Source organism: Drosophila yakuba, chromosome 2R, assembly GCF_016746365.2.
Source record: "Drosophila yakuba strain Tai18E2 chromosome 2R, Prin_Dyak_Tai18E2_2.1, whole genome shotgun sequence".
NCBI lineage: Eukaryota > Metazoa > Arthropoda > Insecta > Diptera > Drosophilidae > Drosophila > Drosophila yakuba.
Genome location: NC_052528.2, coordinates 21,318,721 through 21,343,578, shown reverse-complemented (window position 1 = coordinate 21,343,578; position 24,858 = coordinate 21,318,721). Strand labels below are relative to the sequence as shown.

The following is a 24,858-nucleotide window of genomic DNA, read 5'->3' as shown; positions in this document are numbered from 1 at the left end:
TGGCAGTTGGTCAGAACGCGTTTGTGTCTCGAGCGAAGCGCACGTGCCGGGAAAGCGATACGAGTTCGCAGTGCCAGGAGGCCGAGAAGGAAAAGCTGGGGAAAAACTGCCCCTACATTTTCCAGCAAACAACATATTTGTGAGTGTGTGTGTGAGTGCGTGCGAGTAGAAATCTTGTGTAACCCGGAGAGCGAGCACGAGGGAGACGGCTACAGCTGGGAAATTCACCACATTCGCCATGGACATGGATTTTCCGCTCGTGTGAAAATGCTCGCACGCTCACAACGTTTCGGTTCGCCAGCAAAGGCAGTTGCTCCTCGCATTTTCGCAACGCATCGCATCGCGTGCGTGTAGTGTAGTGTAGTCTAAATAAGACCAATCAGAATAAGTCAACGGTCAATGGTCAAAAAGTAAACAAAATAAACGCCACATGTCGATGTGTACAAGTGCTTGCAAACTAGAAATGTTACTACCCAATGCTAGGCACTATTAACCAAAAGGAATTCTAATAATAATACCCCTCGGGATAATAACGGAAAAGCAGTCGTAGCCATTATGGCCATTAAGCACAAAAAGAGTGACATGAAAACGTGAAGGGAAATGTGCTCCAAATGGAGAAAAAAAAAACACGCTAACGCAAGTCGTTTGGAAATGATAGTAACTGTTGCATTTCGCTCACAAAGACATTCGTAGTTCTGCGAACACAGAGTTTCAGCCGAGTCCTTTTTGTGGTTCAGTTTGCGGTTTTAATCAATGCTGAATATGTTGTGTGCAGGGTAGCAAAAGAGTTGTTCTCACAGCTGATTAGATAATTAAATATTCATATTGGGGACATGGAAATATGTGGGCTTTTAAAATGCCGCAATTAGTTCGATACTTGAGTAAAGCAAATTATTTTGCAATTATGACAAATGTAATTATAAAATAATTTGTTGATTAAATGCAAAGCCCAAATGATGATTTAATTGTTAGTGTTATAAAGTTATAGCTGAATTAACAGGGAATACTTTTTACGTTGGCTATAGAAACTTGACAGTCGCACAGCTGACTACATATGTTTACAGGGTATGGCCCCATCGAGTCCCAAGTGGGCCCACCTGCACAGGTGAGAGCAGTGGCCAGCAAGAACGTGTCTGTTAGCGAAGCACACAAAAATTGGCGTTGCAAAAATTTCAATAAAGCTGCAAAACAAAAGCAAAACATTGAAATAAAAATTATTTCGTTTGCACATCGCTTTTTTATTTGCACGCGCGCTCAATCTTCGTCACTTTTTTTTGCGCCTTTTTGTTTCTGCGCCTCTCATTCAACAAGCTGGGAAATATTATATTATTTGTCAGTTATTATTTGGCCCATGTTTCACCATATAAAAGTGCCCATCCACCCAAAAAAAAATAAAACCCCTTTAGAAATTCTTTTGTATAATCAAACGTCGGGGCATTAAAATGAATGCTAATTATGAGCTTGTTTGTCCCCGGTGACATGTGCTTGAGATTTTTGTTTAATTGCTGCGCTTGTTATGAGAAAAATCAATTGAAATCGATGCGAGACGCGAGTGAAAAATAATTAAGCAAACGGCGAACGTGCGGCCAGTGATTAATAAAATTATGCAAATCGCCTGTTGGGCAAATTAAAGCGAGATTTTGAAGTCCAGTTTGGTTTTATTATTATTTTCTCTCTGTCGCCCATTATTAACGTTAGATGGCATTTAAGGCCTAATAAAAACACGCCGACAACAAAAACTGAAAATCAATAAACACAAAGCCAGCAAAAAGTACGTAACCAGCAACAACAGCAGCAACAACACCCAAATGCGGCAACAACAAGTGAGCAAGTTAAAGAACCTTTGCGATTTGTAAACGCTGCGAAATACCCGTCGCGCAAAAACCCACAAATAAACAACAAAATCAACAAGAGCAAAAAAAAAACATACAAAAAAAAAACGAAAAAGAACATTTAGCAACAATGTCGGAGGGCAGCGATAACAACGGGGATCCCCAGCAGCAGGGGGCGGAGGGGGAGGCGGTGGGCGAGAACAAAATGAAGTCCCGCCTCCGCAAAGGAGCCCTCAAGAAGAAGAACGTCTTCAATGTCAAGGATCACTGCTTCATCGCCCGGTTCTTCAAGCAGCCCACGTTCTGCTCCCACTGCAAGGACTTTATCTGGTGAGTGACTCGCCTCCCCAAAATGTCGCATCCTTCTTATAGAACCCATTGCATACTATACACCCAGGGAAAAATGGGCTACTGAAAGGTCATATGGGAATAGCGCAGCTGAATGGGTTTATTTGTAAACTCAATCTAAAAGTTGAGTTCTAATGCTCGTTAGTGTTATATGGCCAAATGGAATACTGATCTTATTATGACCTAACCTAATCTTATTAAGAACTTAAGATCATATGCTCACATGGCAGGTCATAGAAAGGTCATTATTCGGTAGAGCCAACGATTTTTTCCGGGTGTACGCGCACATATAGAGAGAGCTATCCCCGTATGCGAATACAGCCCACTCCTCGACGGCACTTGTGGGTCTACCAAGCATGGCCAGCAATGCGTCCACATAACATCAGTGGCGGGAATCGATAAATGTATATTGACAAGGCGAAAGAACCGAAGAAACAATGGGGGAATAAGGCAAATAGTAGGAACGCACAGCAGCAAATACAAAACACAGCTCAATTTTCAAAAATGAATAACGTATTAAGTTGGTGGTCAACGCAAAACATAAAGACTTATTTAATCTGAGATTTTTGTTGTTAAGCACACAAATGCATACATATGTATATGAAAGCAATCTGGCTTGAATGCAGACCAAATGAATGCAGGTCTGTGTGTGTGTGGTTTAATAATCAATTTATTGTTTCAGCAGAATGTAGAAATACTTTCGGGCAAATCCAAATAAAATATATATTAAATAAAAAATAAATAAGAGCTTATTGCTAGGATAAATAACAACAAACTCATTTGGATTGCTATGAAAAGAAAAGCATTGAAGCATTTTTCAAAGAATAAATTGAATTAAAATAGCGTTATTTTAGCCTTGATATATGCAACAAGCTGTAGCACTTCAGTCAACTTAATACGCTGATATACTTGTTGTTTTTGTTGGTCCTAAATTCCTGCCAAAATCTACAGAATTCTACAGCCACGAAAAACAAAAGCCAACCTGTGTAATATTTAATGCAGGTGAGGCTGCCGAAATCTTTTTTAATCCATTGTTGCTCCCAAAGCAAACACAAACAGAAGGGCAAGGTAAAAATGAACTCAAATTGGGAGCTGGAGCTGGAGGTGGAGTAACCTGTTTACTCTTGAAAGTCCTGGCAGTCCTGGGGTCCCAGTAGTCACTTCCTGGCCTCTGACAGCCTCCCCACGGCTTATAAATCAATTTCATGAGCATTAAATTCACCTCCGAAACATCGGATTCGTGCTTCTGCGCCGAAATCTTATTTGCTGACATGAGTTTTGAACAGTATTTTGGTTTTTACAGCGGCTATCAGTCGGGATATGCATGGATGTAGGTATTTTTTCAAAGGATATACTCAATTCCCAGCCACTTGTGTAATGCTAGTAAATCCTGGTAGAATTGTCTTTCATACCATACCATTGAGGAAAGTCGTAGTGTCTAACGCCCACACAAATTAATTAATTCGTCACTCAGCACACACACAAACACACACAGCCAGAATTGCCCGCCAACCACAGACACTTTGACGAGCAATTCCAGTGATATTAATGCATATTTAATAAACAAACAAATTCTATCTACCCACAAAAGTGTCATAATGCCACAGCGTTTTCGTTGACAATTTAAAGCCAGAGGAGAGTAATGAATGGATATAGAAGTCAAGTCGCTGGCATAAAACCGAGCCAATTCATTACGCTTGTCGTCTTGTGACTCCTCTCGTCGCAATCGCTTTGGGCTCTTAAGCTAATTGCCGGCCAAGACATTTTGGCAATAATTAAATTAATTGCTGTTTAAAATGCTCCACCAGCAGTCGTCAGTCGCCAGTCGTCAGTCGCCAGCATCATCGATCTGTGCCCATAATCGGGGTGGGGCCAAGACCAAAGTTTATGTTTTTTTTGGCCACCCGTCGTCGAAAACAAACAACAAAATGCTCCGCGCACTGCATCATTATTACACGTAATTAACGCGCTTTGACAGCAATACCAGCGAACAGGTTAAACGCCACGCCCCCCACAGCAAACGCCCACTTTTTTTGGGGGGCTGCAGCTAATTAACAACTTCAGTGGCTGTTAGACTTGGTTTCGACTTTTAATTAATAGTGCGGGGACTTTGGGGGCACGCAAACACACTCACACACACACATAGAGAGCTTGGGTGTTGCAAAAAGGCGTTGCAGGCACGTATTTGAGCCACGGGGGGCTGTAAAGTGGGTGGTGCTGTGAGCGGGTGGCGCTCGGTGGGTGGTGCGCCTGTGGCAGCAAAGTGTCAGGCGCCTTCTTTTGCGGGTAGCAGGTGAAACATTTGCCATGTTTACGGCACGTCATTTGCATAATAGGGCGGAAACCAAAAAGGTCACGATGGAAATTCCAGATAGCACCTCCAAATACCCTGAACATATCAATTTGCATTTTTCAAATGATAAAGGTGATACTCAAAGGGATTTCATGATAAGTGCACTTACTTGGAATCACATTGGAAACTGCTTTAAATGTAAATGGAAATTTCGTTCAAAATTCAAATCAAAAGTTGCATTAGAACTCGAAAAGTTAATTGAAAACTTGAGGTAACTAAAGTTAATTGAGCCATCTAATGGCAACTTGCTTACAAAAAAAAATGGTCGAAAGAATCATTATTTCATTACCAAATTAGGCAGTTTGGCCATTATTTTGAAATAAGCAAGTAAAGAACTACTGGACACACTAAGCCCAACGCTTGATTAATTAACTTAAATACCAAACACTCTTAACAACGTGTCTTTGTGCTTTGTGGTTTTTCAGCGTGGTCGGAAAATATGCGCTTAATTAAAAATGGCAATGCAACAAAAACAGAGGCCGTGAAAAAATAATTGCGAGTGGACAAATGGGGGAAAAACAGAATCATAGTATAACTGCAGGCGCGGGAAAATTGCTTTTTCACTTCATTTGATGGGCAAACAAAAATGGGAAACACCCAAAAGGGGGAGGTAAACAGAAAGCAGCGAAAAGCCAGAAGCAGACAACCTGGTCGGTCAGACAAACGAATTAAAATTAAATGAAATATAAAAGTGAAAATTGGCAAATGAAATGAATAAAAAATGTAAAATGAAAAAAGCGCACTGCAACAAACAGAATTATGAAACGAGCCACAATTTCGCACTCGTTAGCAGCGATAACAAATCGTCCGATTTGACCGATTTGCGTGAACTGTCCAAGAGGTTACGACCTAATCGGATCAACTTTGCGATGGCTTAACGGACCGAACTTTAACCGGGTTTTGGGGTCCATTCGTGCTGAAACTTATTCAACTGCAGTTGCAAAAGTTGGCCAAACTTGCTCCTTCTATTATTTATATATACTTCTATGTATATAAATGTGCGTTTTCCCACCGTGCATGTGAATAATTTGCCTTGTCCCAAATTGCACACTGGACTCAGCTGGGCTTGGACTTGGGTTTGGACTTGGGGTTGGTTGGCCAAGCGGTTTGTGGTCAAGTCATTTATGGTCTGGGGCTGGGACTCGCCTGGAAGCCTCGCACGTGAGCCTCGGCCTTTTGGCCTCACAACGGGTTCCGCCCATTAACCAGTAGCCCAGAAATGAAATGGCTTTCTGAATGGCTTTAAGTTTCTAGTTTAAGCTGGCAAGTATGCGGAATAGGCATGCCACGTTCCGAATAACTACAACATGCCTATTTAAATGTTCGCTCTTGAATGTTTGGCTTAAACACCAAAACAGCTAATTCCAAAAACAAATCTCTGAAAAAAAATAAAAAAAATCATTCGCTTTCATAGTAAAAATATATATAAAATCATTGAACAAAAAATGAAAAAATCATTCGCTTTGATAACAAAAATATATATAGAATCACTGAACAAAAACTGAAACTGTCATTTCCTTTGATAGCAAAAATAGAATACACATTTACTTTAAAGCCTTATCCCATATTTCCTTCCCTAAACTAGAATGTTTTTTTACTTTAAAAGACGTTAAATTACCCTATATATAATATAAGGCATAAAAATGTACCATGGTCAAATAAAACGTTCATTGATTTTATTCTTTTATTGTATAGATGTATGTAAAGTAGTCCATTTGGAAATTAAACAGTTGACCAAATTGCAAAACCAATATTTTCAACCAAACTATTTAACTAGTTTAATTAAGCTGATTATCACCGCTGAAACTTAATTTGATGACATACGTAATGACATTCACGTAAATAATTGAAGAGCTAAGGGTAAAAGGTTTATTTTGAGTTGTAACCATTCATTTTCCGAGTTGTTTTTATATTGATTATTTTAAACGGCCCACAGGGGCAAACGATTTCGAGTAGCATATTGATTAATGGGGAATTAAATATTTATGCTAATTGATGCGATGGCAGTAACGTAACGAATATGAATTGACCCTGTGGCTTCGATGTATTTTCAGGGGCTTCGGAAAGCAAGGATTCCAGTGCCAAGGTAAGGGTTCATCTCGAGAACTTTGAGCTCCGAATAACCCGTTCTCCGGTTGCAGTTTGCTCCTATGTGGTGCACAAGCGGTGCCACGAATACGTCACCTTCATTTGCCCGGGCAAGGATAAGGGCATCGATTCGGTAAGTGCGCACCAACACATATGCTAAATAGGATAACCATTTGCCATATATATGTACGCAGGATACGGCACCCAACTGCATTTCCATGTGCGAGTAATACCACGGGTTTACTGGGGGATTCGGAAAAGGGGGGTCTTATTTGCATTGCTTTTAGTCTTTGTGGGCTCTGTCAAATTAAACTGTCATTTGGATTTTCGGTTATGCCCGGCTCCGTCCGTCTGTCCCAAAAAGTCCCAGCTGTCATGTCCTTTTTCCCCGACTCGCCTGTCAACTTTGCTTTGCAACCGGCTAAGCAGACTCGGTCTAAAAATGCGACTTTTCCCCTGTCCGACCGGGGTTTTCCTTCGCCCCTTGGTTATGGAAAATGTCATTTGGATTTTTCCGCATACAGCAGGCTACGCTGTATATTTATTCAGGCAAACCGCAACACGCAAAGAAATGGGAGACTTTTGATTTTAAATTCAAAGCAGTCGTATTCGTCCTTAAAATTCGGCATATATCCTCCTTAGCCGTAGAATCCTGCTTTGCTTAAACTTTACATTTGGCATTATAAAAAGAGACTTACAACTGGTAAGTCTTTGTTTAGAATTTTCTTGAAGTGTACAGCTGGGTGTCCAAGTAAAAATGTTGTGATGGGGCAACGGCAAAATATGGCATAAATATATAGAGAAAAGAGTCTCAGATGGATTGGCTTTTAGGATGGGAGGGATAGCTATGAAATAAAGTAGTTTTTTCCGAGCTTAAATTTGAGTTCGGCTTCCATAAGCCACGCACATGGAAATGCAGAAAGGGAAATATTTTAGTTAAAGAAAAAATCTGTTGCAAACTTACACTGAACTTATGTAGAGTTGGTCATTTGTTATGATTTCAATGCGAAAGTTTGCAGCGAACTTGTTAATTTGTCATTGTGCTCTGTTGAATTACCAAGAACCAAAATTTGTGTTTTGTATTCTTTTCCATGTGTGCATCCACCAAAATCAAACCAAAAACTCAATTCGCTGTCCAACTCACGCTGTCACGAAACCACGCACCAAAAATATATATATGTATTTAAAAACCACAACAAAACAAACTGAATCCGCAATCAAAATTGAAATTGTTGCAACCAAACAACCAAAAAAAAAAAAAATACATATTATAAAATGAAATCGAATGTACAATCAAAGGACTCACCAAAAACTCAACACAATTTCGAGCCATTCACATACGCAGGACCCACGTTCTGCGATCATTGTGGGTCCTTGCTGTATGGCATTTACCACCAGGGTCTCAAATGCTCAGGTAACCCTTGACCCCTTAAAGCTAGAAACCCTTTTTTTGTACCCCAAATAAGTGTTTTTCCCCTCCGGCTTCTAACTTCTATCTCCCTAACCACACAAAAGTTTTCGCTTCTCTCTTTCACTTAACTTTTAATCCTTTTCCAAAAAAAACACCGACTGACAGTGTAAATAATAATGATAATGTGTGCGTGAGACTGTGTGAGTGTGTGTGTGTGGTGCTGCGTGGGAATTAAATTTTAAACGCAATTTGACCTGGTCAACAGCATGGAGAAAGAAACTTTTGCAGGCCCTAAAAGTTAATTATTTAAATTGTTTTACCTACAACACACACAGATATACATGTACATGTAAGCAGGCCGCACCTTTGTAAATATGTCGTTACACCCAGCAAAGACTTCCTCTTTTTTCCGTATTTTGTTTGCCTGCTCTTCACTTTTCCCGTTTCCGAACCGCACTGAAAGTTTCCACCGTGTTCGTTCCACGTGTAACCCACTTTTCCGGCCACCTTTCCGCCCATCTTTCCGCCCACTCTTACCCCGCCCTCTGCAACCAATTCATTTGCATAATTATGCACATGCCAGGGATACTCGGAGAATTCTAGTGGACGGGGGGAGGGCTAAACTTTGTTGCCAAACAATGCTTGTCATTTGCTTAGAAATTTTGTGTGCAGCTGCCCAGTGATATAAATATAATTTTAATGTGTTTTTTTGGGCCCACTAGCAAATTGTGGAAATGCCACAGATAAAACGCTTTTCAGGTCCTGACCAAAGTTGTTGCCATTGGGGCAAGCATAAATGTTTGAAATTCTTTATGCATTTGCTAGCTTAGCTTGAGTCTGCTTTATTCACCTTCACAACTAGCCTTAATGTTTACTATAAAGAAACCTTACATTCAAGCCCCAGATATTGTAAAGGTAAAGAGTGAGCTATCACGGATTTTTAATAACACCAGATATATGACAGTCCTTGCTAAAGCAAGGAGTTGCCCTTCAGTTGAGTTTAAGCCACTTGCTGTCAGTATTGAGTACTATGTTGCCAGTAACTCCTGTAAACCGTCTTTCATGTGGCTTGTCACTGGCTCTGGCACTTAATTGAGAGCCATGGCAACTGGCTTAATTAGAACGAGTCAAGTGTAAACACCAATTGCAGAGACAATAAGAACTGGAAACTCGAATGTCACATTCAACTGGGCTGCCAAGTGTGATGCTGTAGCCATGGGAACCTTCAATTGAATTTTCCCATGGAAAATGCTTAACACGCTTTACACACAACTCAAAATGTGGCTTTTCTTCTTGTCATGTGTATTTGAAATACAATCCGGTCCAATGAACCTAGACGCTGCCATTTCCTATTGTGCCTTTTGACTCCTTATTGCCGCCTTTCTGCATCAAATCGGATTAAATTTATTGCGACAGGTGTAGGCAAATCAATTTTGCGACAAGCCGAGATGCGCACCACAGATTGAGAGTTCGCCAAACATGATTGTGATTCGTACTCGAGGCGGAAATTGAAAACAAATGCAGTTAGGCCCATTAAATGCTATCAGATGGCGGTCTGTCTGGATCCACGCATGATATGACTACACTTACTACACAGCCCATATGATCGCCCAACTTCTCTTATCTGCGCTGTCGGAATAAATGACATGGCAATTTATATTTGCCAACCAAACTCCCCCCCATTCGTTATCGGCGGGCATCAGTTGTTAATATGCTGGCAGTTATAGCACATACATACATAGCCATGTATACGATGGCCTTTTATATACCAAAAATTACGTTCAATGGAGTGATGGAAGCTGCCATTCCGCTAGAGAATGATGTGATGATGATAGCGATATGGAAAAGTGGGGCCTCAGGATTTTCCGATGGCTGGGGGTACAAATTTGTTAGGTGACAGCGAGGAATGCTGTGATAAATTTGCGCTGCAAATATTTTTTACAAATTTTTTGCTCTGGCACGTGGCAAATACGTAAGTAGGCGTCAAATGGGGGGGCGTGTTAGCCAAATGAAATTCTAGCTGCGTGTGTGTGCGTGGGCCGTGAGATTTATTGGGAAATGTCTGACGGGGCGTTTGTTTACGATGCTTTCATGTGGCAGATACTGTGACGCAATGATAAGAATAAAGCACACCATTTCATACAGTCGAGCTTCATTGGCTTGAACTTTTATGCCCGCTAAAATAAATTGGCTCACTTCAATTGGCTTACAAAGTTGAAGAGATTTTCTTTTCAGACACCTCTTGTACACTGAAAATTTTATAAACAATTAATGTAGCTTCACTAAATTGATAAGATCTTTTCTACAAAAAATTAGTCGTGAAAAGCGTAGAAGAAAACATTTACCCTTATATATTATCAAGCAGTAAAACGAAATAACAAAGTCCCTGTTTGTTTTGACTTTACCAAATAAGCCAATAGTTTTGCCACGTACTATGTATATACATAATCCTGAATGCCATTGCGGTTCCACTTTAGTTACCCCGAATTCCGCAGTGGACGGGTCTCGATCCGGATGTCAACACCTGTGGCTATCCAGGGCAACTCAAAGGCGAGTCCAATTGGAGGCCGCATACACACACGTGTTTACCTTCAATGCGATTGCATTTTGTCCAAACAAATGCCCCACCACCGCCCACAACGCCCACCCTCGCGGCCTTGAGCATGCCCGCCAAAGTATGCAACAACTTTTTTCGCTGCGCCGCTGCCAAGGACGTTCGTTTGTGTGTTTGTGTGTGTGTGTGTGTGCGTGTGTCTGAGTGTGCGGGCGTATGTTTGCTGTTCGCTGGTGTTTGTCTTTTGGTAGCGAAAGGATATTAATGGCTGAGCAGCTGTTGAACCTTGGCAGAGACAAACAACAAATTGCCAAGGCGCCCCGAAAAAAAAAGATGGGGCATGGAACGCCAAGTATTGGGAGGCGGGGGAACCACTCAGTGGATGCTCATGCAGGCACATAATGCTATCAAATGTCCTTGCCCGGGGTAAGCACCCACCACAAACTGACACAACAATCGACTCTGTTGTGTGGGTGAAATACTCGCCGCCCACGAAAGGAAATAGCCTTAAAGTTTTCCGCCAATGTCACGTGTGAGAGAATACATTTTTGTGTGAGTGCAAGAGGTCCTTGAAAAGGATTAGGCAGCATTTGTCTCTGCAACCTTCGCCGTTTACTTACTGTTCTACTGTGGAATGTACATATATCTGTGTATATATATGATATGTTTGTGTATATACACACTCATCACACTGCCGCCATAAACCCTCTTCCATTTTCATTTGATTTCGCTGTTTGCGACATGTGACGGCCAACTTGCAACTCAATTAACGTCGCGTTTATTTCATTAGCACGAAAGCAAAACTGCTGCAGTGGAAATCATCAGAACGAAGACGAGAAAAGGGTGGAGTTTTACGGGGGTAAACACTCTGTTGAGAATGCATATGAAAGTCTTTAATTATACGTCTCAAAGCTATATTGCCTTTAAATTTAATCATTATAAACATTTATTAAAAGCCATTTTCGTTCGTCTATACTAAAGGTCATCCTAAATGCTCTTTTGACTTGTGGAAATCTTATTTAGACTTTTAATTTGTGTCATAAAGGAATGTGGCTGAACCAAAAATACTAACTAGATTATCTGTGTCCAATTCAATAAAAATAAATCAATATTAATATCGTTAAATACATTATTATTTTCTGAAACTACCATAACGTACATGACCTCATTTATCCACTTTTTAATCTGATTATGAAACAAACAATATTTATGTGACAGTTAGGTGATTTCATCTCCAATTCTGAGTATAAATATTTATTTACGTGCTATTTTTAAACCATTCTGCATTTCAAATCAATATGTATCTATTCGTAGTTCTATCAGCTTCTTGCTCATTTTGTGTGTCCATACACCATTATGTTTTGTACTCCTTTGCGTTGATTTGCAATTACACCTATGTGTACATACATATAGTAGCTATATCGAACACCTATTCCTATGCCCTGCGTTAATTTTCCATTAGTTTTCTCTTCCAATACCAATTCGAATTCCAAACCGAAATCGAAATCGGTCAGGCGCATCAAATGCCCCACAAATGGCAGAATGTCACCTTCCTGTCGCCGACGTTCTGCGATCATTGTGGGTCCCTTTTGCACGGCATCACGCACAAGGGTCTCAAGTGTCGAGGTAAAGTTCCCCAATTGGACCCCACCCCCCATATATAGCTAACACATATACTATATACTTAGTACGAGTATAACCTGCTTTGGCGCCGAAAGTGTCTCCAACTCATTTGCATTTTTGGTGGCGTTGCCGCAGAGTTTTTAGATTGTTGCAATTTACAATTAGCAGTGCTTTGTTTCCGCTCAAGTGTGCACTTGTATTTGTGTTTGTTTTTGCCACAGTTTGTGTGTGAGTGTGTGTGCGAGTGGGTGTCTGTGTGTTTGTGTGGGTGAGTGTTTTGCACACTTGGGCGAATTGTTTGTTGTTGCTGTAGTGAGTGTCGCTGACAAGTTTTCAGCAGCTTTTCCCGCATTTCCCCCATTTTATTTGCCTTGCCAGCTGCCTGCACTTGGCTTTCTTTTCGTTTTACGTTGACATTCTTAAAAACTTGTTAATTTTCACATTATTGCAAGTGCATGTCAAGTTTGCAAAGCCACTTAATATATGTTTACTAATTTTAAAGGCCCCACAAACGTTTTGCGGACTTTTAGATGCCATTGTAGCATATACTTGTTCCATTTGACGTAGAATTCAATAAAAATAAACAATATAACGATGTGTTTTAGGGGTATACTTTGCCTTCTTTTCTAACTAAGGATTTAAATCATTTGCAAATGTAAATGTGTGAGTGGAGTGGCAAGGATGTAGTCGGATGTAGCCATCGACATTTATAATTAAATTTTAAGTGGTAAGAGCATTTTGGGTATTATTAATAATTGCTAGAATGTGTAACATTCTGATCTTAATTAGTTTATTATCATTAAATGAATTTAAATAATAATTCCTAAATTATCTTATAAATGGGCTACTTTTTTGAAATTAAATAAGGCGTCATTATTTATAATAAATGGTTGGAGCGATCATTTATATATTTGCCCTGTCGAATGAGTTAAGCTAATCCCAATTTAGAAAATTCATTTTTCACACCACTTGCTACAAAATGCGCCTGGAACGTCAAATTCAACTCAGTTATTTACTTTGCACAATGAATAGCATTTCGAAGCTCCTCGTGTTGGCAGCCATCCTCTTCCTTAGCCTGGGATCTGTCTGGTCTCAGGCTCCCTATAAGAGTCAGTATTACACCATTATCTGATTTATGGGTTCTGCTAATATGGCCATTTAAATATTCCAGAGTGTGCCAATGGGAAAGGGTTCTGTGTATCAGTTCGCCATCGCTGCAGGGCAATAGCACCGCCCACTGAATGCGGCCCAAATGAAAAGTGCTGCAAGAGGTAGTTGAAAACCCTCATTCAAACTGAGCTGGGTTTTAGTGAAATAAAAAGCTCAAACCTTCCTCTTTGAATCCAAATCTTACTTATTAGTATTGTTTTCTTATACATTAGTATTGTTGATTGACAATGCAAATATAGGTTGGTGTTTAGTTGGGGCTACTCAGGGTCCTCCTTCATTTAAGAGTCATTAAATTGGGTCACTGAATGTGGGCTCTACCTACGTGCTCCTCACATTTTCCAAAGTGTGGCATGATCTTTAAGTGTTGGGATTCAAGTACAAAGTGCTGCGTTTCTGTTAGATCATACATCATTCTACTACCAATGCAACTAGACATAGAGGTTTAAGAACCCCCAAGCTTGATATATCTGATACTAAGAGATACGCTTAATATATTATATTAAGCTTCGCAATGCGTCCCTTTACTAAATAGCAACAGTAAGTGTATCTAGCTTAAGCCAGACTAATCAATTTCTATGGCTTCTGGTATTTAAGCATAAAACAATTTCTAAGCAATTTAGTTACAATGAATACTAGCTTCCTTTGGTTGATACTTGGGTCAGTTCTTCTGATTGCGATCCTTAGTCCTGCGAATGCGCAGCTGAAAAGAAGGACTATTGGTGCACGTACGTACTGTTCACCTAGTTTTTATGATTAATTTCAAACATATACTATCTAATTTAAAATTTAGGTTGCGGTCAGGGATGGTGTGTTATTAGGTCTAACTCATGTCGAAATACTTTTGATTATTGCTCGAACCCAAATGAAAAGTGTTGCATCTTTAATAGGTGGAGAAAACCTTAAAAGGGGTATAATTTTTAATAAAAGCCCAAAACAGTTACACAATAAATAACTTGTATATTACGTTTTAATTTATTTGTTTACTAAGTAAGCCACATTCTTTCCATATAAAAAACTACATTTACTTATTTAGACCCTAACGAATCAATTCAAGGTAGCATCTTATATATACCCAATCCGTATATTTCCGAATCAATTTATTACGAAATGATCAGTTTTTTTCGGGTCCTTCTACTGGCAACTCTCCTGACTTTGACCTTTAACCCCGCGCGTGGGCAAAGAAGGACGCTGGGTGAACGTACGTACTACACATTGTCGCTATAGTCAAACTCCTAATAGACTTATCATTAATTCAGGATGCCGATCAGGATATTGTGTAATTAGGACTCACGCGTGCATGGATACGGGGTGGTATTGCTCAAACCCAAGTGAAAAATGTTGCCAATTTCCTGGGTGGTCTCGAGTGACAAGGAGAGGCTAACTAGACTAAATCCTTAAAAGTGATGCTTACGTTACTCCTTTCTGCACATTTTCAAGATTTTTTCTTGAAGTTACTACAATCGTCCTCATTTAAAAGTATAGAAATACATCAAAAATGTTACTGATTCTAATATTCTTGAGTGAGTAATACGCCAACTCTGACTTAATCTAATAAATTAAGTATGGTGATTTGTCGTAAGATTTAAATAACCTAGATTGCAACACTTTTAGTGTTCAAGTGTGTTTCGCTAAGAAAGGGGAAAGAATCGGGAATGCAAATCAGTGGGAGATTTTTATTATTATTTTAAACAACACAAATCAATTTTATGGTGTAATTGGATCTTGCATAACATTGCGCTTACTGCCAATTGCAATTATCAAGCTACATGCATCCAAAAGCTATCAGATAGATTCATTTGATTTCTATCATTAGACAAGGATGGACCATCTTTCATTGTTATTTCTTATAATTTGTTTGATGTCCGTGTTGCATTGCTCCACGGCTCCCACACACCGTGAGTGTATTGCCAATTCCAGCAGTAGACGCGTTAACACATTAGCCTTATAAATATTTTAGCTGATTGTGGTCCAGCTGGTCGCTGCTACACTGTGAACTCACACTTTGGAAGTTTTAGACAGACAAGATGTGTTCCTTGCAAACGGCGTAGATTTGACTAAAGTTTGCTGCTGATGGACTTTGTTTGCCAAAATATATTTCTTGCAACAAGGTGAAAAATGAAAATGTAGTAGCCTGCAAGGATAATTAAAGATGTTGCAATAACAACTAAAAGATAAATATTATTTTTATTTAAAATTTTTCACTTTTAAGTAAGGCAAAAGGGGGAGCATTTAATTGTCAGTAAATACAACTTACTGATTCACAAAACTACAAAAAGCTTTATAAAGAGAGAGTGCAATCAGCAAGGGGATACGATTACAAATGTATATCAGGCAAAATGAAGGCCACAGTATGAATACACACTCATATCTGTGTGTTTGTTTTGTACGGTGAGTTTGGCTCCTCCCCTCCAAGGGAACCCTTTTTTTGCGATTGTGTACACATTTTTGCACATTCTGTGCTGACCAACGTGCCACAGGGCCGCCCAGTGAAACGTATCTTAAATATCACGCATACGCAGCGGGGGCCCGAATGAAATTAAGAGCCTTTCAAGGGTGGCGGGCGGTAAGCAAAAGTAATTTTACACTTCACCAAAGCGGAATGTTGGCAAGTGAAAGGAGCCAAAGGGAAAAGTCGAGAAAAGCGGATATGTGAGAGGAAACTGAAGCAATCGGCGAAAACAGAATGATGCCCTGGGATGACCGATGATGTGGCAAGTGCTTTAATTGAAAACAAAACGTATTTCATGAAAATGAATAGCAATTCGATTAAAGCGAATAATTTCCAATTCAACGCTTGCCATTTGCCACTTGTCAGAGTCAGAAGTGTAGCTCCCATCGGCGAGAAGCAACAGTTTGTCAATTTCCGCTGGCAGTCAAATGGGGAAAAACAAGCTCTAATGGGTCCGATGGGTGGAAAATTGGTTTGGGTTTTTTTTTTACTGATTGGGTCGGCCAGAGTGCCCCACATGACAGATTACGCGACAGAACGTCCACAGGTAAACGTTGGTTGCCAACGACAGACGCGGTAAGTACTACTACTATTATCTCTGTGTGCGCGACTGTACCTCACTTTGCTGCGTGTGCGAGACTGTACCTCTATGCGTGTGCGTGTGTGCGTGTGCTATGTTCCACTTCAACATCCAACTCATGCCTATCAACCCCACTAACCAAACTCTATAAGCAAACCCCCACTCCTCCGCCTTCAGACTTTACAGAGACCAACAGTTGAGATTAAAAATCCTTTTCTCCCACGCCCCCAGCATGCGACATGAACGTGCATGCCCGCTGCAAGGAGAACGTGCCCAGCCTTTGCGGATGCGATCACACGGAGCGGCGGGGTCGTATTTATCTGGAGATCAATGTCAAGGAGAATCTGCTAACTGTCCAGAGTAAGTGGGCCCCAAGCCAGGGGAATACACATTTAAGCCGCTTAAGCATTGTTACCAATTATGGCCGCACGGTCTAAGTTTTTTATTTGGTTTTTGCCTGCGCCCCCCGCCTTTGGGGCGAAAAGTTTACGGAATATAAGTATGCAGGGGCAAGTGAAAAAATTGAATGCCCGGGGAAGCCGCAAAGTTTCCCAAGCAACGCGCTTAAAATGTTACATCTTCTCCCACAGTCTTTGCGCCTTTTGAATTCATCCATTGCTCTGCGTTCCGTTCCGTTTCGTTTCCTTTCCTTTCCCGGTTGGAAGAAGTCTGCTTCACGGCCGAAAGTTGCAAGTCCTCTGGGCTCCTGGGAAAATTGCTTACGATTTGCATTAATTCATTATGCGCGCTTAAGGAAATTCTCCGTATTCGTTCTCCTTCGTTAGCCGCAAATGCCACATAATGAATACTAAGCTAGACTGCAGTTGCAGAACAAAAGAGTGGAACTGGCTGCTCTGCGGGTGTCCTCCAGGACACAATGCTTTGTGCTCCGTGCCCAGGAGCATGTTTCACGTAATTTCCGCAGCTGCTTTGTGCGAGGAGTTTTTCACTCAACCGGGATGGGTCTTAATTGACTGCTTATGCCACAGCTGTTTGCACCACCCACATTCCATTGTCCTGCTTTTCAGTCAAGGAGGGTCGCAATCTCATACCCATGGACCCAAACGGCCTGAGCGATCCCTATGTGAAGGTGAAGCTAATTCCAGATGACAAGGATCAGTCCAAGAAGAAGACTCGCACCATTAAGGCTTGCCTAAATCCTGTCTGGAATGAGACACTCACTTAGTAAGTACCTAAAGCAAAAGGAATGATATAAATGAAAACTGTTATAAAGTGAATATTTTGGTATAGAATTTAAAGCAAGACCAGATTCCTTAGTCCATATCAAATCCATAACAAATCCATGTTGTGTCCTTTTAGTGATCTGAAACCCGAAGACAAGGATCGACGCATCCTGATCGAGGTGTGGGACTGGGATCGCACTTCGCGCAATGACTTTATGGGTGCTTTGTCCTTTGGCATCTCGGAAATCATTAAGAACCCCACCAATGGCTGGTTCAAGCTGCTCACCCAGGACGAGGGCGAGTACTACAACGTGCCATGTGCGGATGATGAGCAGGACCTACTCAAGCTCAAGCAGAAACCATCGCAGAAGAAGCCGATGGTAATGCGCAGCGATACAAACACACATACTTCTTCCAAAAAGGACATGATCCGGGCCACGGACTTTAATTTCATCAAAGTTCTCGGCAAGGGCTCATTTGGAAAGGTGGGTAGCTAAACTAAGCTATATGATTTGATCTAAGGATGTTCGGTAATTACCAAGTTCAAATATTTAAACCCAAAATTGATGTGGATATTTATATGCTTAGGTTTTGCTGGCTGAGCGCAAAGGCAGCGAGGAGTTGTATGCCATTAAGATACTCAAGAAGGATGTGATCATTCAGGACGACGACGTCGAGTGCACCATGATCGAGAAGCGTGTCCTGGCGCTAGGCGAAAAGCCACCTTTTCTGGTCCAATTACACTCCTGCTTTCAGACTATGGTGAGTTTATCTTGGGAGAACATTGAATTGAATTAAAATGAATGCATTATTTTCAGGACCGTTTGTTCTTTGTAATGGAGTACGTGAATGGCGGCGATTTGATGTTCCAAATCCAACAGTTTGGCAAGTTTAAGGAGCCCGTTGCTGTGTAAGTGCCTAATTATTTATATTAATTTAATTACTTATCGTGGTACTTGTAGATTTTATGCCGCCGAAATAGCAGCTGGACTTTTCTTCCTTCATACCAAGGGCATACTGTATCGGGATCTGAAGCTGGATAACGTGCTACTGGATGCCGATGGACATGTGAAGATTGCGGACTTTGGCATGTGCAAGGAAAACATAATGGGTGACAAGACCACAAAGACTTTCTGCGGCACACCTGATTATATTGCTCCAGAGGTATGTTATCCACAAAATAAAGATATTATAAAAAGATAATATATATAATTTGTTCAATTTCTGTTAAGATAATACTGTATCAGCCCTATGGCAAATCGGTGGACTGGTGGGCCTATGGTGTACTGCTTTATGAGATGTTAGTGGGCCAGCCACCTTTTGATGGCGAAGATGAGGAGGAGCTCTTTGCCGCCATAACCGATCATAATGTGTCCTATCCAAAGAGCCTGAGCAAGGAGGCCAAAGAGGCGTGCAAGGGCGTAAGTATCCATGTGCATACATATGAAAAATAATCCATTGTTTATTTATGAATATTTAATTTAGTTCCTAACTAAGCAGCCAAATAAGCGTTTGGGTTGTGGCTCCTCTGGCGAGGAGGATGTGCGTCTGCATCCGTTCTTCAGACGCATCGATTGGGAGAAAATAGAAAACCGCGAGGTGCAACCGCCATTCAAGCCGAAAATTGTAAGCCAAATGCAAAATTAAGTTTTCCACATCCTTATTAAATCCGTTTATTCTACAGAAACACCGCAAGGATGTGTCCAACTTTGACAAGCAGTTCACATCAGAGAAAACAGACTTGACGCCCACGGACAAGGTGTTTATGATGAATCTGGATCAGTCGGAATTCGTTGGCTTCTCCTACATGAATCCCGAATACGTTTTTAGCCCATAGATCCGATCTGATCTGATCTAATTTCCATGCTTCGCGTTGTGTCCTCTAAGTCTATTTTGATATTGATTACTAAAAAGACATCTTGTTAATGTTTGTTAAGTTTTCTGCTTGATTTTCAACCATTATATGTAACTATATTTATTGAATTGTTAAGTTTTTAGTTAATTTTAAGATCTAGAAACTGTGAAACAGAGCTTTAGTTATGGAATATTCGAATACTGTTCAAAAGGCGCGTCCTTACCTCAAGCCAACAAAAAAAGCAATAAAAGCAACATGTCAAATACTTGGTAGCCTATCACTCTGCATAGAACTTTGATCAATTCTGTCAGATTTCCAACAAACAAAAAAAAACCATTTCAAAATAAGTATTTCAACGAGCTTTTAGCATGTGAATTTTCCATTTAGCCAACATCTAAGTGTTTTTTGTAGCCAATTAATCGATTTTAATAGTAAATACCGAAAAAAGGTCCCATACATTTCTCGATATAGCCAGGAAATGAGAGACTTAGGAGTTTTGGGCCATATTCAAACGTCATTCGATTGTAGTGCTAGCCCCGGCATTATGATCAAATCGAAAACGCGTTTAGGTGAGTTCGCCAAAGAGGGAAAAATCGAGGAGAACATTCAACATTCCCAAGATATTAAATACTTACATAAGCCGTAATATCAAAGAAAATTCGATACTTTTTAATTCCATTAAAATATCAATGTGCGTGTAAATTAATTTTACGTTTTATTTAAAGAAAAAAAAAACAAAACAAACATTGCAAACACACGTATATATAGCTCGTCTATATATATGGCTGGCATAGAGTCTCAATGTACCATAACTAACAAATTGCATAGCAATAAGTTAAGCTTAGACGATACTTAACACTAAAGCTGTAAAACCTAAACTAAAAACTAAAACTGTTTGCTCCTAGTCAAGGGAAAGTAATGTTAGATTGCTCTTGAGTCGGAAACTTTAGTACCTTCGCAGGAATCTAGCAGCTAGCAACTACTGTTTAACTATGGGAAAAGACAATCTACTATAAGCATGTAAAACTATAGTCATCGTATATAGCCTAGACCGATTTCCAAATTAGCGCCAGCAGAGCTAAGCTTTTGTGCCTCTCGTAGCTATCTTTCTCTCATAGAAGAAACCTAAAATGAATTCATGCCAAACGAGGCTATGCGTGTTACGTATCTGTATCTATAGGAAAATTATTATAAAATTATCTGTGTCTGTCGGTGGGGAATTTGTAGCCAAGCTAATTGCGTAGGGCACAACAGAGTAACTTAAATGAGAATTAACAATTAACCAGAATCGGTAAAGCTTAACAGTAGTAAACTAGTGAATTCGACAGGTAAAAAGAATTAATGATTACTAACTTAAATATATTGAATTGTGTAACTCCGAACTTGAAGCATTTAAAAGGTTTAATTTAACTATCCAGTTTTGAAATCAAAATCTAATCTAAGCCAACAAGGTAGATCAAATGATATACTCGATCCCAAGCACGATGAATGAGTGTGAGTATGATTCGCAACCACGATGAGTAGCACTTAACGTTCAACGCGGGGAAAAACAGAAATTTGCTCGTATTTTAAAAATTAAATGTAATGCATAATTAGCATATATCTATAGATGTATATGTGTGTCTGAATTACTTTAATGACTTTCATGGCAAATAAATGAAGGAAGCGAAAACACTTTTCAAGTCTGTTCAAATATTGAAAATATTACAATTTAATGAAAATTAATTTTTATTATCGAACTATATACATATTGAAAAAGCATATTGGTAGGACTTTAACTGCATACAGTTTTATTTAGAGTCGACATTTTTACAATACATATTTATGTAATTTTGATCATTTTCACGGTCGTATTTGAATTGCATATTAACTTAGTACAAACTAAATAGATATATACACATATACATTAATATAATTATATCTATGAAATATCGATGTGAATTACTTAAAAGATATAATACCATAAGATGTCACGCGCGAGAGAGCGAAATCTTCCAGACAAATCTCTCGACCGAAATCCAAAACTAAACTAATGAAAACTATTTTTACGTCTGAATAATTCACCCACCCAATCCCGATCAGTCAGTCATATAGCACTATATGCCTGTGCATATGTGCATCCACTATATACATTTACGATTACACACAGTCCCAGGCTGGATGTAATCTATAATTTATTGAGCCAAGCCAAACAAAGAGACAAACTCAAATAAATCAAACAATCGGCTTTGGGCACCAAACCACACCACACACACATACAGTACGAGTACCCGAAAGTAAATAAAAGTACTACTAAATGCATCTGAATCTCGTAAATTGAAATTGTTTATCTGGGGTGGTAATTCAATGTAAGTAGGTCAATTACACGCAACTTCTTAACTATACTTTTAACAACAATACAGGTCAGGTATGGGTATCCAAAATTCCATTTGTATCCCAACCAGTAGATCATAAATTCACGCAGCCCAGCTAAGTATGCAACAAAAAAGAGAACGTCAGGATATATATATACCATATATACCTATAGCACCTATATAAGATAATGGGAGCGGGGGATCGGCCTAGACAGAGGTCGATGTTGAGGTGGGTTTGCGTGGCGGCGTTATCATTGATTGCGTACAAATTAACATTTATGCGTCCGTTAGCGCTAGATAATCTTATCGTGAATTTGCAACAATTAGATAGACGTGTCCAGCAGTCGCTGCCAAATCCTCCTCTTCACCCAGTCAGTCAGTCAGTCAGTGAACAACATGGCCAGTCATCGAATCATCCAATCTGTCATGTACGCTGGCAATTTCACCAGCGCAGAACGCGGCTGGATAATCGGCCAGGAGCACGGAATGGAGCATAGCGATGAGTGCATCTTCCAGAGGCGCAAGCCTACGGTGACGCTCTTTGTGCTCTACGGATTGGCCGTTCCCACCTTGTCGACCTTTGGACTGTGCACGAACTTCATCAACGCCGTCGTCTTCATGCGTCCCAAGATGACGCCATCGGCCTTCAGTTACATGGCGGCCCTTTCCTGGATGGACTGCATCTCGTGCCTGCTCATCACAATGACTGCCCTGTCCAGGAGCTATTTCTACAGCAGTCCCACTTGGATTACCTACGACTATCAGTGGCAAACGCCACTCTTCGGCATCAGTACTGGTGGAGCGAACCTGATCCTGGCGTGTCTGAGCCTGGATCGATTCATCTTTCTGTCCAGTTTTAGGGGCAGCAGCGGAGCTCCTCGATTTTGCCGAAGAAAGGTGGCTCGCTGTATCATCGTTGTGGCAATAGGGATATCCATCGTGGTCAATATGCCGTACTTTTTCGTCTTCTATGTAAGTGACTCGGGCACCTGTCACGTCACAGATTTCTACTACACAAAGTGAGTTTATCTTTAATTGGAGTAGGTGGGCATATGTTTTCATGGAGTTTCATTTTGACATAGTTTTTATAAAGTGCAAAACTGGTTCACCTTTGCCTTGTTGGCCCTTTTGCCAGCCATATTCCTGCTCATCGGCAATGGGGCCATAATTATAGTCTTCCGCAAATGGACAAAGCAAAGTCGGATGTGCCAGGCTAACAACCCCGCCGCTAATAACCGCACCACTGCCAAGCGATACCAGGTATTAAAATGAATATAAGTACGAACACTGTGGAGTACGTAATTCATATCATATTTACGTTTATTCGCATAATCAATAAATCCTTCTCTTTGCAGCACCAAATGAAGTTGACCATCAGCATAGTGATTGTGATTACATTGTACCTCTTTGGCGAACTGCCCGCCCACATGACGTCCAGAAAGAGCTCCTTAAATCTATTATTCGGTGGTGATACCAACAAGGTGAATGCCTCCTTCATTGAGCAGCTGGAAGTGATCTGCATAACATTGAATGCGCTGCAGCTGTCCTTGAACATAGTTGTCTATGCCGTGATCAATCCATCGTTTATGCCGGAGTTTTTCCTGTGTCTTAAGGGCACCTCTGATGTGTGCTTCGGCTTGTGTTGTTTCCGTGCTGTACGAAGGACGTGGAGGCGCTGCCAGGACAAGAGAAAGCAGAAGGCTACCGCGGAGGAGCGAGTGGTGAGCAGTGTGAGTCCACAACACCTGCCACCAGATGAGGCATTACCCTGCGGCTGCGAAAGTTGGGCCAGTGACTCCAGCTGCAAGCTCAATGCGCATTGCAAAACGGCAGTGGGCACATTCACCATGAAGGATTCCGAGCAGGACGAAGAGCATCATTGCCACCATGAGTCGGAGGTCTTTTACACCAGATCTAGCGCCTGCCTGCACACAAAGGACTCCGCACCCGACGAGGATTCCTTATTCAGTTCTAGTTTCATAATTATTACTTAGGCTAACTTATTCCACAAACGTAAATAGAATTAAGACTACTTATTTATATGAGCATTGTACTATAGCGATTAAACAAACGATTCCATATCTTGTTGGTGAATCCTCGAGCTGCCTCCTCATCGCCATTGAACACCTTGTAGTAGGAATGTCCAGGTTCAATCTTGTGTATCACTATGCGCATCATTCCTTTACCCTGCTTATCATCAGCGTGCAATTTCCGTACCATTATACGTCTTCCAGTAGTATTCCCATTTATATTAGTTGTGTTGAGTGTGGCATTTTGCTGAGGTTGAAGTTGGGCTAGAACAATACTGCCCACTAAGAAGAATCCAAAAATGTAAAGGAGGTACATCTTCAGCATGAATTCCAAATTGTAACTAAAAGAATGTAGCTTCTAAAAGAGAATGCAGCTGACTCCGAAAAAAGGTCATACAGCTGAGCAAATAGTTTGAAGTTTGACAAATGAGTACCCATTAACAGAACAGCAAGAACAGACTGTTTCAAACCAGTTTTTCTTTAATAACAGCAAAAGTAGGGATAACGCACATTACTTGGAAAACAAATAAATGGCCACTATGAGACCATAAAGACCCAAGACTTCGGCAAATATCAATATTAGTATAATGGCCACAAAGAGTTTTGGCTGCTGCGCAGATGCACGGACTCCAGCTTCACCCACCACGCCAATGGCAATTCCAGCACCCATCCCAGAGACTCCCACCGCCAGTCCAGCACTGAGGTTTAGGAAACCCTTGTAGGCGCTATAGCGGTTGCCCAGCGTTCCAGCAAGCAGGACCGCAATCACCAGTCCATAAATGGCTATAATGCCAGCCATGACCACTGGAACAATCGCCTTCATGATCAGCCGCGGATGCTTGATAGACATCGAACAGATTCCCACAGAAGCCTTTGCGGTTCCATAGGCGGCTCCCAATGTCGAAAAGACAATGGCGCAAACGGCTCCCAGGACGCAAAAGAAGGATGCGAAATGCGGTTCATCCAGCGAGAGTTCCGGAGTATGCATATTTCAGTCTTACGTCGCACTTAAAAAAGTAGGAACAAT

General features: G+C 40.7%; 6 protein-coding genes across 13 annotated transcripts; 4 read left to right on the top strand and 2 right to left on the bottom strand.

Moving 5' to 3' along the window:
- LOC6531718 (protein kinase C, brain isozyme) lies at positions 1 to 21,763 on the top strand. Of its 7 annotated transcripts, none has more exons than XM_015196025.3 (15): positions 1 to 139; positions 1,699 to 2,162; positions 3,484 to 3,510; positions 6,588 to 6,619; positions 6,675 to 6,754; positions 7,921 to 8,035; positions 16,640 to 16,768; positions 17,437 to 17,593; positions 17,729 to 18,077; positions 18,181 to 18,354; positions 18,411 to 18,502; positions 18,555 to 18,756; positions 18,825 to 19,013; positions 19,078 to 19,218; positions 19,277 to 21,763. In XM_015196025.3, the coding sequence occupies exons 2-15, from the start codon at positions 1,963 to 1,965 to the stop codon at positions 19,427 to 19,429; spliced, it is 2,040 nt and encodes a 679-aa protein (XP_015051511.1). In that variant the 5' UTR covers positions 1 to 139; positions 1,699 to 1,962; the 3' UTR covers positions 19,430 to 21,763. The 7 variants fall into 7 exon arrangements, with proteins under 7 accessions (XP_015051511.1, XP_015051515.1, XP_002092508.1 ...); XM_015196029.3 differs by lacking the exon at positions 1 to 139 and adding an exon at positions 201 to 344; XM_002092472.4 differs by lacking the exon at positions 1 to 139 and adding an exon at positions 215 to 410.
- On the top strand, positions 13,196 to 13,562 carry LOC26534995. Its single transcript, XM_015196031.2, has 2 exons — positions 13,196 to 13,318; positions 13,381 to 13,562. The coding sequence occupies exons 1-2, from the start codon at positions 13,234 to 13,236 to the stop codon at positions 13,482 to 13,484; spliced, it is 189 nt and encodes a 62-aa protein (XP_015051517.2). The 5' UTR covers positions 13,196 to 13,233; the 3' UTR covers positions 13,485 to 13,562.
- LOC120321195 lies at positions 13,980 to 15,555 on the top strand. Its single transcript, XM_039373163.1, has 4 exons — positions 13,980 to 14,104; positions 14,170 to 14,577; positions 14,636 to 15,274; positions 15,337 to 15,555. Exons 3-4 carry the CDS (start codon positions 15,199 to 15,201, stop codon positions 15,435 to 15,437), a joined length of 177 nt encoding a protein of 58 aa, XP_039229097.1. The 5' UTR covers positions 13,980 to 14,104; positions 14,170 to 14,577; positions 14,636 to 15,198; the 3' UTR covers positions 15,438 to 15,555.
- A 137-nt stretch (positions 21,764 to 21,900) lies between the features above and the next one.
- On the top strand, positions 21,901 to 23,882 carry LOC6531717. 2 transcript variants are annotated; one of them, XM_002092471.4, is made up of 3 exons: positions 21,901 to 22,820; positions 22,884 to 23,061; positions 23,157 to 23,882. In XM_002092471.4, the coding sequence occupies exons 1-3, from the start codon at positions 22,198 to 22,200 to the stop codon at positions 23,793 to 23,795; spliced, it is 1,440 nt and encodes a 479-aa protein (XP_002092507.1). In that variant the 5' UTR covers positions 21,901 to 22,197; the 3' UTR covers positions 23,796 to 23,882. The 2 variants fall into 2 exon arrangements, with proteins under 2 accessions (XP_002092507.1, XP_039229095.1); XM_039373161.1 differs by having other exon boundaries at positions 22,134 to 22,820; positions 22,884 to 23,095; positions 23,157 to 23,236.
- LOC26535692 lies at positions 23,839 to 24,231 on the bottom strand. Its single transcript, XM_039373162.2, has one exon. The coding sequence runs from the start codon at positions 24,154 to 24,156 to the stop codon at positions 23,839 to 23,841; it is 318 nt and encodes a 105-aa protein (XP_039229096.1). The 5' UTR covers positions 24,157 to 24,231.
- A 62-nt stretch (positions 24,232 to 24,293) lies between these two features.
- LOC6531716 (V-type proton ATPase 16 kDa proteolipid subunit) lies at positions 24,294 to 24,847 on the bottom strand. The gene has a single exon (XM_002092470.4). The coding sequence runs from the start codon at positions 24,817 to 24,819 to the stop codon at positions 24,343 to 24,345; it is 477 nt and encodes a 158-aa protein (XP_002092506.1). The 5' UTR covers positions 24,820 to 24,847; the 3' UTR covers positions 24,294 to 24,342.
- Between the last annotated feature and the right edge of the window lie 11 nt (positions 24,848 to 24,858).

Excerpts from the sequence above, each read along its gene's own strand:
- LOC6531717 (XM_002092471.4), top strand. The coding sequence starts at position 22,198 with ATGGCCAGTCATCGAATCATCCAATCTGTCATGTACGCTGGCAATTTC. Across the intron at positions 22,821-22,883 it reads ACAGATTTCTACTACACAAA|TTTTTATAAAGTGCAAAACT; the intron begins GTGAGTTTATCT and ends ATTTTGACATAG. Across the intron at positions 23,062-23,156 it reads CCACTGCCAAGCGATACCAG|CACCAAATGAAGTTGACCAT; the intron begins GTATTAAAATGA and ends TTCTCTTTGCAG.
- LOC6531718 (XM_015196025.3), top strand. The coding sequence starts at position 1,963 with ATGTCGGAGGGCAGCGATAACAACGGGGATCCCCAGCAGCAGGGGGCG. Across the intron at positions 18,078-18,180 it reads GCAAGGGCTCATTTGGAAAG|GTTTTGCTGGCTGAGCGCAA; the intron begins GTGGGTAGCTAA and ends TTATATGCTTAG. Across the intron at positions 18,355-18,410 it reads ACTCCTGCTTTCAGACTATG|GACCGTTTGTTCTTTGTAAT; the intron begins GTGAGTTTATCT and ends CATTATTTTCAG.
- LOC26535692 (XM_039373162.2), bottom strand. The coding sequence starts at position 24,156 with ATGCTGAAGATGTACCTCCTTTACATTTTTGGATTCTTCTTAGTGGGC.
- LOC120321195 (XM_039373163.1), top strand. The coding sequence starts at position 15,199 with ATGGACCATCTTTCATTGTTATTTCTTATAATTTGTTTGATGTCCGTG. Across the intron at positions 15,275-15,336 it reads CTCCACGGCTCCCACACACC|CTGATTGTGGTCCAGCTGGT; the intron begins GTGAGTGTATTG and ends TAAATATTTTAG.
- LOC6531716 (XM_002092470.4), bottom strand. The coding sequence starts at position 24,819 with ATGCATACTCCGGAACTCTCGCTGGATGAACCGCATTTCGCATCCTTC.
- LOC26534995 (XM_015196031.2), top strand. The coding sequence starts at position 13,234 with ATGAATAGCATTTCGAAGCTCCTCGTGTTGGCAGCCATCCTCTTCCTT. Across the intron at positions 13,319-13,380 it reads GTCTCAGGCTCCCTATAAGA|AGTGTGCCAATGGGAAAGGG; the intron begins GTCAGTATTACA and ends TAAATATTCCAG.